General features: G+C 46.3%; 1 protein-coding gene across 1 annotated transcript in view; it reads left to right on the top strand.

Moving 5' to 3' along the window:
• The window catches only part of WHAMM (WASP homolog associated with actin, golgi membranes and microtubules), a 39,525-nt gene extending 24,214 nt beyond the window's left edge, over positions 1-15,311 (top strand). The window contains exons 5-10 of the mRNA XM_069983576.1: positions 801-966; positions 3,626-3,804; positions 4,237-4,323; positions 4,450-4,545; positions 4,680-5,115; positions 13,432-15,311. Of these exons, the coding sequence (XP_069839677.1) occupies positions 801-966; positions 3,626-3,804; positions 4,237-4,323; positions 4,450-4,545; positions 4,680-5,115; positions 13,432-13,712 (1,245 nt within the window). The 3' untranslated portion in view covers positions 13,713-15,311. The remainder of the gene's footprint in view (positions 1-800; positions 967-3,625; positions 3,805-4,236; positions 4,324-4,449; positions 4,546-4,679; positions 5,116-13,431) is intronic.
• Positions 15,312-16,534: the final 1,223 nt, after the last annotated feature.

Raw genomic sequence — 16,534 nt, forward strand, 5'->3', positions numbered from 1 at the left:
GGCATTTAATGGCTGATTGGCCACGCCGACTAATAGCCATGGTCCCCACCTGCTTTCAGCCGCGGCATGGTACAGAGAGGGTCACGTTATAAGCCCTCTCTGTACCCCCTTAGGGACGAAGTACCAGGTACATCATGGCTCCTTAAGGGGTTAAATGCATATGAGTGATTCTGGCTATGGCTATTAGCTATGTGTTTCATTTTCAGAAATAAGGTAAAAGGTAGTTAAAATTTAGCAGGAAAAAATATAAACTTAATTTTTAAACTGTAACAGTAATTGCTAGAGGTAATGTAAGAAGATTGAAGGTGTTACCAAGTGTAGCAGTGCCTTACTGTCCAGTTTTAAGTAAAAGTGATGTACCAGATATATTAAGAGGCACAAGCTATGAACTGGAGTACTGTAGGTCACTGACTTAATTTATTATGCCACTTCTGGTGTAATTCATATACCTATTACCTGTAGAAGAAGCAGACAGAAGAAGAGCGGAGAAGAATGGCACAGTGTACTATATTTGTAATAGATTTTGTGTGGTGTATAAATTATATCCCAGGAGCGTTTGAGTGATAAGAGGAACTATGTACTCTGCTGCAATTGTGTTTATTGTTCAGTATATAAAAAACAGACTATATGGACATTGCATGATGACCTGGCCCTCTCCTCTGCAAGTGGTGGTTATGGTAACTCCGTCCCTATGTATAGTGTTGGAGTATTCTTAGAATGAAATATCATTGCACTGTGCACCATTCAGAACAGAATGACATTTAGAAAGAGAAAGTCACAGTCTACACTTGATCCCACAGATGGAAAATCTGAGTAATACTGATGGGGCTGTTACATGGCTGGATCGGCTGGAGTTGCAGTTCTACGAGACACAGCTAGAACTATATGATGTTCAATTTGAGATCCTGAAACATGAAGAAATGTTGCTAATAACTGAACTAAACACGTTACGAAGGCAAATGAAAGGTAATTCTGGTCTCCACTCTTCTAATGTGAGCTAGCATGTTTGTACTGTAAATAGCAGTGGTAAACAATTATGCCATGTATAGTGGCAAAACATATGCTTCTGGCATATGTTACACACATTATACACTATCAATATGTTCAGTGTGTTCTTTTGTTAAGGGTATGTAACACAGAGTGAACTTCTCAACATAGGGTAAAATATTTACCCCCCCCCCCCTCCTCAACACACACACATTTTGGCATAAGTATGTCAAGGGCATAAGTTGTTTGGGTACCTTGGCATACATTTTTTTGCCAAGGTTATACCATGGGTATTGCCACCATCCTTCTGCTCTCTGTTATCATGTTTGGGGGGAAAAAACAAAACTTCTGGCAGTTAACCCTTCACATGCTGTGATCAAACCTGATTTCAACTTTGTACAAGCCTTATTTCCAGATCATTTTCCTCCATCCTCAGCGCCATTTTCTGTAAATTCTCACTTCATTATTTACGTAGAATTAGGCATTTTGATGCACTGGGGGTGGGACTATTACCCTCAATTCACTAAGCCGCCCCATGTCATGAATATAGGGGCGGCATTCTATAGTGACCTTAATCTGAAGAGTGCTTGACAAATAGTCAAGGAAAGGCGTGGGCCAGCAGGGCAGATCGGTGTGGAGGGGATGGAAGTCCCGCCCCCAGTGCACCAAGAAACCTAATTTGCGTATTTAATAACATGATGCTCAACCAAAATGAAGAATGAAGAAAATGACCCTGTTCTCAACTTCTTCTGCCCTGTGGAAACATAACTCCAGGTTAGAGTCTTCTATATGCAAGGATAATAGTGGGGTTTTCGAATAGGGTGTATTTTATATGAGAGGCCCTTCTGAGGTCTGAATGTGGGATATATTATACACAGGACCCCTGATACTGGGGTCCTAGTATGGGGTATGATATCTACCTCATAATCAGCCCCCTGTAAAATGTCTCCCTTAGTTAGACCACAGAATCAGACACAGTAATAAGTAATCAGACCCCCAGTCTCTGCCCCCTTGTGTAATACATACCCAAGTATAGGTAAGCATGTATAATATATGGGGTTAATGAAGAAGTTCACCGGCACTACTCCTATATTATGGTATGCGTATAGTTAGGGGGACGTATAATGGGCTGATGCCGATCAGCAACAGAGGTGCTCCTCATAAGCAAAAGACACATACATCTACACAGTAAGTAAGTAGAAAAAAAGCTGAGGGCACTCACTCGTGTGTTGCAAAATTTCTTTATTCCAAGGTCAAATTAAAAAGCTCCATCAGACACATCTTGCTAGAGCAGACGCCATACCGTTTCACAGCGTGGTTATGATGGTCAAACGCATGAAATGGACCATGTATAATATATAGTACAACATTTTGCACTAGTATACACATACTAGCATGCACACACACAGTCACATACAGAGTTACCCACTTCACTGCAATCTTTCTATTTCCTCTCCAATTAATCCAGCTTTTTCTCTGAATATTGAGGACCTTTGAATGACATGATCACACGTCTTGCTTTTGCAATAAGAATGTGGACATAAGCTGCATAATACATTTGTGTTTGTTGGGTGGCCGCATATCATATTTCTGTCCCTACATATATTGAGGGCTGACCTGTAGAGGGCCCCCCTCCCTTCTCACTGTCAGGCAGCTCTTCACACTGATCTAAACACATAGGGTTGTCAGGCAGGGGAGCCAGCTCACTCCCCAGGCCCAGCCAGCACTCCATTGCTTGTGCAGTGTTGTCGCCACTTTAGGAGCGGAGCCGTGGCTGGTAACTGAGGCCTAGGGCATACAACAGTGGGAATAGAAAAATGGAAAAAGAAAAGAATCCAACTTCTACAAGGATAAATATATTCTATACATTGAGAATACGCTTTTATTTTGGGTCGTTGGTAAATAATTAGGTCGTCTGGTGGAATAATTTATTTCTTATTTTTGTGTGTCCCTCTAAAATTAAAGGGAACCAAGCACTCCAAAAATGCTGGGAAGTTATATTTACGGTGTAATGAAGCCCCTGTATTGTTTCCAATCGTGTAACTGACACCTATGAGCTTTGCACATGGCCCCCGAAAACAAAGTTTGTAAATATCCAGTAACGTATGTAAATTACCCTCACCTGGTCATGTGGGCGTTCCTCAGCGCTGACCTTGTCACCGATGGCGTGTTTGAGTTAGCTGTAATCCTACCTCTCTGGAAGCGTTAGTGCCCAGAGATGGCCTGTCTGGGCGTGATTCTCAATGCAGGAGCCTGCTGCATGTTAGAGCGGCTGTCCCTGATTGCTGATGCTCCTAGAGAGGTAGGAATACATCAGTTACTAGTTCAGCGCTGAGGAACGCCCACATGACTAGTTAAGGGTAATTTGCATATGGCGCCGACGAACTTCGTTTTTGGGGGGTGCAAAGCTCATAGGTGTCTGTTACATGTTTTGAAACAGTGCAGGGGGCATCATTTCACCATATGTATAGCTTACTCTGCATATTTGGTTCCCTTTAAATCAAAGAGTTTGTGGGTCAAGGAAGCTGTGGCGCAAACATAACTGTAAACATGAAATTAAAGTGGTTTTTTTTGTACGTTGAGTATTTGCTGTGATTTAAATCTTTACCAATTTGTAGTATACGCCTTTTAATTGCAGAAAAAGAGGAGGAGGTTGTCTATTATGACACGTGTGAAGATCCTCAGGAGCTACAGACATTTGAGCAGTCCAATAACATCCACAGTTCATCATACCCAACGCTCAGAAGGAAGGCACAGCAGCTGGAGACAAAGCGGGGGACTATCTGTTCAAGACGAGCATTGCTGAGGCACAAAAAAGTATGTTACGTCAAATTATACCCCCCCCCTCCAAACACTAGCTGGGAATACAACCATGTTACCTAGTGAAAACCAGTGATTAGTAGATGGAATTCACTAATCGGTAAAGTTGTGCTAAAATAATACCCACTACACTATTGCTGTGTGGAGCAATGTTCTGCAGCAGCTCTGAGCAGGACATGGGCAGGAGTGCTAGTAAGTAAGCAGGGTGAGAGGGCTGTGATAAACAGCTGAGGGAAATTCTGGGAATTGTAGTACTCAGCAACTGCTTACCCAGGGAGCACAGTGATTATCTGGCCTAGAAAGAGACCCATTGGTTTCAGAAGTACCTCTGCAGTATTTTTTTTTATTTTTTTTTGTATTTATTTTGTTATCGGACATCTGAATACCCCTTAGAGTCTAAGTGTTTTGTGGTCATTCCATTACTTTTAGGATCAGTGCATAGAGACACAAGAGCTGAAACTACAGCAGTACCAGGAAACACAGAGGCGGCTTGAGCAGCATCACTCTGTACAGATGGTGAGTATAGTCTATGAATAGTTTATTTTCTGATTCCACGCCAGACCTCTGCGCTAGCGAAGGCTTCTGTACCATTTTAACCAGTGTGTGGGAGACACTTTAACAGCGCTCTTTGTGTTCCGACAGAGAAGAGACAAGAAAAAAGAAGAGGAAAAAAAGAAAAAAGAATGGGTCGATCAGGAACGTCAAAAAACACTACAGAGATTAAAAAGCTTTAAAGATGTGAGTGTTAAATTGCAGCATTCAAGTTGTGCGCAGTCATGTTCTGCTGAATAGAATGAAAAATTATGAAGTGAAGGCAAGAACATATTTGTTAATGGAAACTTTCTGGTTTTTCTTTTAACTTCATTTTTTAGAAAAAAGAATCTCATGTTGTGCTGAAAACCTCTCGAATACAGTCACATTTACCTATTAAATCCAGTGACAGCTTAAAACCCTCTGAGGATGCAAAGGGGCCCAAGAGTGGTTCAGCAGACATCCCTGTCCAGATTATTGTTCAGAAAGGAAGTTCTGACTATGGATTGTCCAGTGGAGACCTTTCCAAGCATAGTCCTTTTCCACCGCCACCTACTATTCCTCCACCACCCCCACCTCCTCCTCTTCCTCCAGCAGCACCTCCCCCTCCTCCTCCCCCGCCTTTACCACCACGGACTTGTCTACTGGAAAATCCACCTAGCCTACTTTATTCTCATGAGCCAGAAAAACTACTTGAAGATCAAGTGTTGAAAGGTGGAAAGTCTGAAAATCAAAGTACACCCGGAAAATTAAAAGCCCAATTGAACCAACATTCAGGTAAGAAAATATTGTTTACTATGATATACAGTGTTACCTGCTGTTCACAAGTCACCTTGTCATCTGCTGAGGCATGGCACCCCACTCTTCTCATAGGGAGGCTCTCACATCATTTAGGTTCTGTGGTAAAGAGTCACAAGCCTCTACATGGCGACTCTGCTGATCCCATAGGTTTTCTATGGGATTCAGGTCTGGAGAATGAGCAGGCCATTTCTTTTGAGGTACCCCGGTCTCCAGCAGCCACTCCCTAATGATGTGCGCTGGAGCATTGCTATCCATAAAAATATATTTAGGCCTGTGTTGTTCATGCAAAAGTAATGACTAGATTAATGATATGAATGGTAGAGTGACAAACAAGTTTAGGGCATTCCTGTATTGGTTACACGCACCTGCCCACACTGTAACACCACTGCCAGCACCACAAGCTTTAGAGCGTAGATGAAGGAGTACTTATCTGCCACCGCTGTAGTTTCCCCATTGATCGGTGCAGTATTTACCAGTCTCTCTCTCAAGGAAATGTCATTACAAACAGCTGCATTCTCTGAATTGCTGTGGTGTTTAACCCTTAGACGACCCAGGGCGTATAGTTACGCCATGGAAGTCTGTCCCCAGACGACCTAGGGCGTAACTGTACGCCCTGGGTGTTTCTCACGCTATGAAGCGTGCTCCGGAGCGGAGCGCGCTTCATAGCAGGTGGGGGCCGGCTGCAATCAGCAGCCGGGACCTCACCGGTAATGACACGCTGCAGCGATCGCGCTGCCGCGTGTCATTAACTCCTTAAGGGAGTCCCCTGTCACTTACCGATCGGGACCCCCGCAGTGTGACTGCGGGGGTCCCGATCGGTAAAACGGGCCGCCGGAGCTCTCTCACCTGCCTCCGCGCGGTCCGATCGCCGCTCTGGTCACTGAGCCTGCACAGGCAGGCTCAATGAGCAGAGCGCCGATAACACTGATCAATGCTATGCCTATGGCATAGCATTCATCAGTGTAGAAATCAAAGTAATGTATGTACAAGTCCCCCAAAGGGACTTCAAATGTGTAAAAAAAAAAAAGTTAAAAACACTAACACACTACCCCAAAACCCCTCCCCCAATAAAAGTTGAAATCACCCCCCTTTCCCATTATATAAATAAAACATATAAAAATAAATAAATAGATAAACATATAATATACCGTAGCGTGCGTAATTGTCCGATCTATTAAAATATAACAAGCGTCATTGCGAACGGTAAACGGCGTACACGAAAAGGGAAAAAAGTGCGCGGATTACCGATTTTATGTTACATTATATATATAAAATAATTAATAAAAAGTGATCAAAACGTCCGATCTTCACAAATATGGTATTAATAAAAACTAGAGATCATGGCGGAAAAAATGACACCCCATACAGTAGGGCTGGGCGGTATACCGTGAAAATACCGATACCGTCTCTGGCGTCGGTAAACCGACCTCAACTGCGCCAGGACGGTATTTGCGGTATTTCAGTGCTGCACATGTGTCATAGGACTCCCCGTCCCGCCATGCCTGACAGAGCGCCCCCCAACGGCCCCTGCCCGCTCGTCCCTCAGTGCGCCCTGCACCAGCGTATCTCTCCCCCACCCTACCCGCCGGACAGGCGCTGACCCGCTCCACATACCCGGGAGTGAGTGGCCGGGGGTACATAAACTGTATCTCCTCCTCCCCCTGCCACCCCGCTCAGCATCGGTACGCTTGTGGCCCCGTCGGACGTTTGCACAGGCAGATCCCGGTCTCTGGAGGAGGAGACCGCAGCATCATGTGATGGCGTCCCTGCTGGTGCTGGAGCTGAATAGCGGGATCTAGGGCCGCAGTGCAGATCCCCGATCCCGCTATTCAGCTCCAGCACCCGCAGAGACGCCATCACATGATGCTGCGGTCTCCTCCTCCAGGTACCGGGATCTGCCTGTATGAACGTCCGACGGGGCCACAAGCGTACCGATGCTGAGCGGGGTGGCAGGGGGAGGAGGAGATACAGTTTATGTCCCCCCCTCTTCTGCCCAGATCCCCCAGCTGCTCCCCCCCCCCCACTTCTGCCCAGACTCTTCCCCCCCCCCAGCTGCTTCCCCCCCCTTCTGCCCACATCCCCACCAGCTGCTTCCCCCCCACTTCTGCCCACATCCCCACCAGCTGCTTCCCCCCCACTTCTGCCCACATCCCCACCAGCTGCTTCCCCCCCCACTTCTGCCCAGATCCCTACCAGCTGCTTCCCCCCCACTTCTGCCCAGATCCCCACCAGCTGCTTCCCCCCCACTTCTGCCCAGATCCCCACCAGCTGCTTCCCCCCCACTTCTGCCCAGATCCCCACCAGCTGCTTCCCCCCCACTTCTGCCCAGATCCCCACCAGCTGCTTCCCCCCCACTTCTGCCCAGACTCCCCCCCCCCCACTTCTGCCCAGATCCCCACCAGCTGCTTCCCCCCCACTTCTGCCCAGACTCCCCCCCAGCTGCTCCCCCCCCACTTCTGCCCAGATCCCCACCAGCTGCTTCCCCCCCACTTCTGCCCAGATCCCCACCAGCTGCTTCCCCCCCCACTTCTGCCCAGATCCCCACTTCTGCCCAGATCCCCACCAGCTGCTTCCCCCCCCACTTCTGCCCAGACTCCCCCCCCCCCACTTCTGCCCAGATCCCCACCAGCTGCTTCCCCCCCCCACTTCTGCCCACATCCCCACCAGCTGCTTCCCCCCCCACTTCTGCCCAGATCCCTACCAGCTGCTTCCCCCCCCACTTCTGCCCAGATCCCCACCAGCTGCTTCCCCCCCACTTCTGCCCAGATCCCCACCAGCTGCTTCCCCCCCCCCACTTCTGCCCAGATCCCCACCAGCTGCTTCCCCCCCACTTCTGCCCAGATCCCCACCAGCTGCTTCCCCCCCCACTTCTGCCCAGATCCCTACCAGCTGCTTCCCCCCCACTTCTGCCCAGATCCCCACCAGCTGCATCCCCCCACTTCTGCCCAGATCCCCACCAGCTGCTTCCCCCCCACTTCTGCCCAGATCCCCACCAGCTGCTTCCCCCCCACTTCTGCCCAGACTCCCCCCCCCCCCCCCCACACTTCTGCCCAGATCCCCACCAGCTGCTTCCCCCCCCACTTCTGCCCAGACTCCCCCCCAGCTGCTCCCCCCCCACTTCTGCCCAGATCCCCACCAGCTGCTTCCCCCCCCCACTTCTGCCCAGATCCCCACCAGCTGCTTCCCCCCCCACTTCTGCCCAGATCCCCACTTCTGCCCAGATCCCCACCAGCTGCTTCCCCCCCCCCCACTTCTGCCCAGACTCCCCCCCCCCCCACTTCTGCCCAGATCCCCACCAGCTGCTTCCCCCCCCACTTCTGCCCAGACTCCCCCCCAGCTGCTCCCCCCCCCCACTTCTGCCCAGATCCCCACCAGCTGCTTCCCCCCCCCCACTTCTGCCCAGATCCCCACTTCTGCCCAGATCCCCACCAGCTGCTTCCCCCCCCACTTCTGCCCAGATCCCCACCAGCTGCTTCCCCCCCCCACTTCTGCCCAGATCCCCACCAGCTGCTTCCCCCCCCCCCACTTCTGCCCAGATCCCCACCAGCTGCTTCCCCCCCCACTTCTGCCCAGATCCCCACCAGCTGCTCCCCCCCCCACTTCTGCCAGATCCCCACCAGCTGCTTCCCCCCCCCACTTCTGCCCAGATCCCCACCAGCTGCTTCCCCCCCCCCCACTTCTGCCCAGATCCCCACCAGCTGCTTCCCCCCCCCCACTTCTGCCCAGATCCCCCCCAGCTGCTTCCCCCCCCCCACTTCTGCCCACATCCCCCCAGCTGCTTCCCCCCCCCCACTTCTGCCCAGATCTCCCCCTCCCACTTCTGCCCAGATCCCCCCCAGCTGCTCCCCCCCCCACTTCTGCCCAGATCTCCCCCTCCCACTTCTGCCCAGATCACCACCAGCTGCTTCCCCCCCCCCTCCACTTCTGCCCAGATCACCACCAGCTGCTTCCCCCCCCCTTCTGCCCACATCCCCCCCAGCTGCTTCCCCCCCACTTCTGCTCCCCCCCCCCCCACTTCTGCCCAGATCTCCCCCTCCCACTTCTGCCCAAATCCCCCCCCTTCTGCCTAGATCCCCCCCCCTGCCCAGATACCCCCAACTATCTCTTGTAGTCCTATAATACACATGAATGTTCAGCTTAGCTGAGTGTGCATGTGTTATTAATGGAAAATCTGCATAGCTGTATACCTGTATATACATATCTTGTAGTGTGTGTGCATAAATACATAAATAATACTGCCACTACAGGACTTGTATATTTGAGTATACAGCTATCTATACACTACAGGATGTGTATATACAGGTATACAGCCATGTACATACTACAGGACGTGTATATACAGGTATACAGCTACGTTCATACTACAGGACGTGTATATACAGGTATACAGCTATGTACACACTATCGGATGTATATATACTGGTATAGGGCTATGTACACAGTACAGGACATGTATACAGCTATGTAGCTGTATACCTGTATATACACGTCCTGTAGTGGCTGTATACCTGTATATACACGTCCTGTAGTGTGTACATAGCTGTATACCTGTATATACAGATACTGTACTGTGTACATAGCTGTATACCTGTGTATACATATTCTGTAGTGGTTGTATATCTGTATATACACGTCCAGGTCTCTGCTGAGACCCCTAATAATGACAAATAATGATAAGGACAATAGCCTATATGGCTATTTTTATACTCTTATTAAAACAAAATATCACAGGGTTTTCACGGTCAAGTGGGTGTGGCTTGTAAAAGGGGTGTGGCTTACATAAGGGGTGTGTCATAATTATCGCTCAGTTATCGTTACCGCGGCTACATGTACGATTAACCGCGATAATGATTTAGGCCAATATCGCCCAGCCCTACCATACAGCCCCGTAGGTGAAAAAATAAAACCGTTATAAGCGTCACAATAGTCCCATTTTATTTATAATTAATTGCCAAAAAAAAGGATTTCAATCCCGGGCTCTCTGCCCCTGGTCAGGAAAGGCCTGCTCAGGCATTTTCTGGGGGCGGCCAGGGCGGTCATTCCAAGATATTGGAAGCAGTCCTGTTCCCCCTCTCGAGTGGAGTTGGTGGAAACTCTCAACAAGATCAGACGCATGGAGGAACTGGTGGCGGATGACTCGGACAAACCTGCCCTCTTTGATAAGGTCTGGTTTGCTTGGGATGCTTTTAGAGCTACCCCTGATTTGCAGGCCTGGCTGGGGTAGGTTCCAGCTGGTATGGTCCCTCATTCCTTTCCCCATTCCCTCCCTCCCCCCCTTTTATGTCCTTCCTGCCTCCCCCCTTCCCTCTTCTGTCCCTGCTTCTTTTCTCTCCTCTCTCTTTTCCCCTCTCTTTTTCTTACACCTCTGACGGGCTCCCTGCCCGCTTTTTCTTTCTGTCTTTCTTCTATGTTTACTTAAGTTTCTCCAATATAATGTGATGCCCTATATGATGTTCAGTGGTGCTTCACCTGTCAGTCTTCCGATGTGCAGATAGACCCTTCCTCACTTTTTTCAAGGGCTTGTCATTTAGTTACTCCACGTCTTGGAGTTGAAGTCTCAGAACTCTGTTGGAAGATTTGCCCTTTCTATGGGTGAATGATATTATGCTTTCCTATTGGATCACACTCCCGGGACTGTCTTCCTATGTGATTAGTACTATGTTTATGGAGCATCTGACTATGTTTATTTTCTTGCCGTGTTGCAAGGGCTCACCCTCATCTGAGTACATGTTCATGTTTTGGACGTCACTTAGTCCTGCTGTATTTCTTAACTGTTTTTTCTGCTTTAATAAAAACGATTTACCACAAAAAAAAGGATTTCATTTAAAAAAAATATATAACATTAGAGAATCTGTGTAACCTGGATATGGTTGTGTTCGGACTGACCTATAGAGTAATGGTATCATGTCGCTTTTACCATATAGTGCATTACGTAGACACAGGAACCCCCCAAACGTTACCATATGGCATTCTTTTTTACGATTTCACCTATTTATATCTTCATAAATAATATATTTGGAATTCCATCATACATGTTATGGTAAAATGAATGACGCCATTACAAAGTACAACTATTCCTGTAACAAATAAGCCCTTACATGGCTTGTAGATAGAAAACTGAGAGTGCTAGAGCTCTTAGAAGGGGAGGAGGGAAAAACGGAAACACTAAGATCAAAATTTGCGCGGTCCACTGGGTCATTTTGGGCCTGGTCCTCAAAGGGTTAAGAGAAAACATAGCTTAAATGGGTTATGTAGGGTTAGAATAACATAGCTATATTCTTCCAGAAACAGCTCCACGCTTGTCATCCACTTATATGTGGTATTGCAGCTTAGTTGAGTTAGTCAGTGAAGCTCAGCCCCATGCCCCACACACCACCTAAGGACAGGTGTGGCATTGTTTTTGTAAGAAAGCTGCAATGTTTTTTGTATTCTGGATGACATTTTTTTTAAGCTAAGCACTGGCATGGGGAAGTGCCATCTGGATGGTTCCTATTAGATTCCCCCTGCTTGGCTCTGGCTAATTGATAAGTTTGTGTGGTCTTTAAGTATAAGGAGAGATGATTCGATCAATCTGACCTGGCAGGGTGATTCTGATATGGATTAGGTCAGAGATGAAGGGAATGACTTTATGTGTCCCCCGAAATTAAGTGTTAGGTACCTTTTAACACTCACAGATATCTGACAGATTTTTGAAGCCAAACCCAGGAACAGACTATAAACAGGGAACAGGTCATAAAGGAAAGACTGAGATTTCTCCATTTTTTTTTTTTAAATCTATTACTGGCTTTTGCTTCAAAAATCCGTCAGATATCTGTGTGTAAAAGGATAGGGCTGGGCAATTAATTGAATTAATTTGCACCTGGGAAAACTGACGATTTGATTTTTTGCCACTTTACAAAGTATAGAAGGATGAGGCACTCACAGCCTGTTTCGTGTGCGTCACTGTACACTTCCTCCCGGCTCGGAGGGCAGAGAGGAAGTGTGCAGTGACGCACACGAAACAGGCTGTCGCCCATCCACATGTCTATGTCTGGTTACCTGCATTAATGTGAAATAAACGTTGTTTCTGCTTTTAAGACGACAAGCATGGTGGGTGCCTCATAGAGATGAGCGAACCTGGAGCATGCTCGAGTCCATCCAAACCCGAACTTTCGGCATTTGATTAGCGGTGGCTGCTGAAGTTGGATAAAGCCCTAAGGCTATGTGGAAAACATGGATATAGTCATTGGCTGTATCCATGTTTTCTAGACAACCATAGAGCTTTATCCAAGTTCAGCAGCCACCGCTAATCAAATACCGAACGTTCGGTTCGGATCGACTCGAACCCGGTCCGCTCATCTCTAGTGCCTCATCCTTCTATACTTTGTGAAGTGACTATAGATGAACTTTTATGGACTATTGAGCACCACCAATTGTCAGTACGGTCTTTTGGGCAGTGTTCAGAAGGTCCAGTTCCCCTGCGGTAGTGCCAAGATATGTTCTTGTGGCATTGCATTTCATTTTTTGCTAAAGTCTTCTGGAGGATGCATGAAAGTATTGTCTGCTCTTTAACCATGGACATGTATGCCCTATCGGCTGATGACCTCTGACCTCCACACCAGTCCAGCACATTTTTCTTAACTTGCAAACACAGACTCAGAACAGAGGTGGTCATTGCAGGAGCCAATGAGGCATACATGTCCTGTCTTCTGGTCTTTAACCCTTTCTATGCTGCAGCATGTAAGTGATGCAGAGCTTAAATGCTTTGACTCACTTACACGCTGCAGCACAGAGAGAGTTAAAGGCCAGAACACTACAAGGGACGATCTCCTAAGGAGCACTTAGGGTATGTTCACACTATGGAATCGGCATAGAATTTCAAGCGGATCTTGCGCAGCGGATTCTGCTTGTCCCATTGATTTAGTGGGATTTCTCAAGCTTAATCCACCATCCACTTAAAATTCCTCGCTGATTCCGTAGTGTGAACATACCCTGACAGTTAAATATAGTGCACTGAAAGAGCAGAGGCAGGATGCTGCCTGCTGCCACAAGTGTGTTATTTTGGTCAGCATTTTTTCAACCAAAACCAGGGAGTTGATGAAATGGTTGGTTTCATATAGGCTGTATCCATGTTTTCCAGGACTCCCTAGGGCTGCATCTAATTTCTTCAACCACCGGTATTCTAATGCTGAACAGTCTCTACTCTAAATGCATGTATAGGCAAAACTACTTGACTTGACACCACACAAGTAATACAAATTGATGAAAACTTCACCTCACATAAAGAACATGTTTATTCTATATCTTGCTTAGGTTCTATGGAAGAGGTGTTGGCATCACTGAAACGAAGTGAGAACCTTCTCCGTAGGGTGGCACCACCACAGGCTTCAGTCACCGATGTAAGAGACAATATATTAATAGCCATAAGACAGGGAGTAAAACTGAAGAAAGTACAAAAAGATCCTGTGGATAAAGAGCCTGAAAATGAACTGGAGCGAAGTATAAGAGCCGCTATGCTGAGGATGAAGAAAGTGTCTGCTGACTCAGATGACGATGAGAAAAGTGAAAATATCAGTGGTGACTGGGACAATTAAAGGGGCATGCACATATATCTGGTTTATGAAGGATGACCTTACTTTACACCAGTTTTACCATTTTAAATTAATTTGATCAGCTGTGATTGCTTTGGGACATCAAATAGCTATTGGTGTACACTCGCTTGGCCAGAAGACGCATAACATGGGAGCATGATCACCCCTATGCCTATCCAAACAGTATTCTCCTATCTGTTCTAGCTCCTTTATGTTCAGCAACAAGTTCTGTTTACTACTGAGATGCATATAAGAAGTTGCGAAGCTCAGAAGTCTTCCTTATGCATTTTTTCTTCCTATAAAAAGATCTGGAAATATTTTTATAATTTAGATACCTATGGTATGTCTTCAGCTCATTATAAATCTTAAGTCATCATTAAAGGGCTGTCTGATACAACTGTTTTTCAGTTTTGATTATATAATATACGCATTTAGTAAGACTTAAGATTCATAAAATGTGATTTCAATGTGATTTTTTTGTTGACTAGATAATCATAGCTATTGTATTTAAAGGTAATAGGTCATCAGAACATGACATATTGTTTAAAATTTTTATGTTTTAATTTTTCCATTTTATTATAGTTAATAATAATCCTGATGTCTTGCAGTTTTCAGTCTGGCCACTAAGCCTTATCATAAAATATCACTTCCTGTTCTGTAGGGAGAACATTTCAGCAGTCTCATGATTCTCATATGAAGGATGAGGTTACACCAGAATATAGATAAGTTTGGGTCAGGCCATTTACAGTAGGTGATGTCGGACCATGTCTACGCGGCTACTGTAAAGTATGTCTCTAAAATGCTGTTAATGGAGCAAAAGCTGTGGCAATATGACATATGAAAATGAATGCAACGTATTTGTAACATTCACTGGAATTTCTTATCCTACAAGAAAGCACTTTATTTAATGCATGTGCCTATATTGCACAGGCACTTGTGCCATTCATTAACTTGTGTACTGAATGTAGAATTCTGACAGACTTTATGAGCAATGGAGGAAACTTGTGTATCCCTGTGGATGTCCTACACTACTATTGGTTCACGTTCTCAAAAGTCTGTTTCATAGCTGTAATGCGGCTGCAATTCAACATCTGTTTTGCAACATCTAGTTGCTATCTAACAAATAAATAAAAAAAGTACACAGTCACATATATATATATATATATATAATATATATATATATATATATATATGATATTTATTTCTTTAGTAGAAATCCACCAGTTGTTCAGTTTGTGGAGATTTAACCATTTGCATTACATAACATAGCTTCTGTGAACTTGGCTTAAAACATGACCACTTCCACTCTGGTCGATTATTTTTATACATTTTTAAGTTTGATAATGAGTGAATCTCCAGCACATTCAGGTTCGTCTATATCTAAGGGCACGACATTTGATTACCAGTGTTTTCCATGACTCCCTAGGCTGCATCCAACAACTTAAGCCAGCGGTAATTAAATGTTGAGCATTCGGGTTCGTACAAACCCAAGCATGCTTGAGGTTTGCATATCCCTAATAATGAGGAGATATTTGTGAATGTGTCTACAAGCAAAGATACGTTAACATGTTATAAATCTGTGCTCAAACTGGACAGGCTTTTTTTATTTGCTACTGAAATGTCTTGATAAGGACTAAGTGATTGATGTAGTAAAATGTAGCATTTTCAAAAATACAGACAGGCGTATTCTGTAGTATATCTGTGCACATATAAATGCCAAAATAAAAATGGTACCAAAATGAATGGTGCTGTCCAGTGTGTTGTCCTAAATGGTGCCCATATATCTAAGAAAAAGAAAAGAAAAAAATCTCCTGCTCCAATAAAAAGAGAAAAATCCAAGTTTAAGTCCACATGAAAACTTCACAGATGGACATCGAAATCCATAAAATAACTCCTACATGTTTCGGAGACAAGCTCCTTAGGGCCCTATTCCACGGGCCTGATCAACAGGGTAAACAAGTGCCGATCTGCTAGATCAGTGCTCCTTTACTGGGCCTATTCCACGGCCTGAAGGTCGTTTAGTGAGGGCTGCAGGGACATTGTTACCGATGTCCTTGCAGCATCATACATTACCTAGCAGGGCTTCTCCTCCGCTCCGTCTTCCTCCCCGGGTCCCGCGGCGCAGCATCAACTCAAGCGGCCTGAATGAGCTGTCAGACCGCTCAGCCAATCACTGGCCGCGGGGGTCCCGGCCAGTGATTGGCCGAGCGGTCTGACAGCTCAGTCAGGCCGCACCGAAGCTGATGCTGCGCCGCGGGACCCGGGGAGGAAGACGGAGCGGAGGAGAAGCCCTGCTTGGAACTGTACGCTGCTTCCCAAATCGTCGATCGCCCGCCGTGTACCGCTATTCCACGAAGCACTGTGCGGTGGGTGACCGATGATTTTAGGTTTGGGCCTAAATAAACGATCAGCCAATGACACGATCATCGGCTGATTGGTTTCTCTATTCCACCGAGTGATAATCGGCCGATTATCGCTCCGTTGAGTAGGCCCTTTAGTCAGTGCCTTGACTAGGGAGCTTGTCTCCGAAATGCATAGTTGTTGTTTTAGGGATGTCGATGTCCATCTGTGAAGTTTTTATGTGGACTTAATAAGCTTGGAAATTTTTTGTATTGGAGCTGGGCCCTCTACAGTCTCCGTGCACCATATAGGATATGTGCCTGCAGTTTCCTATTGTTCATGGATGTGCTGACACATCAATGCCATTGTGCAAATCTTTTATCCATATATCTAATGCATGAATTGAAAGTGCCCAAGCTCACATTGTACTATTTATGTATTTAATAGCTCCCCTAGTACCCATATACTGCCATACTGTAACTTAT

This window comes from Dendropsophus ebraccatus, chromosome 1, assembly GCF_027789765.1.
Source record: "Dendropsophus ebraccatus isolate aDenEbr1 chromosome 1, aDenEbr1.pat, whole genome shotgun sequence".
Taxonomy (NCBI): domain Eukaryota; kingdom Metazoa; phylum Chordata; class Amphibia; order Anura; family Hylidae; genus Dendropsophus; species Dendropsophus ebraccatus.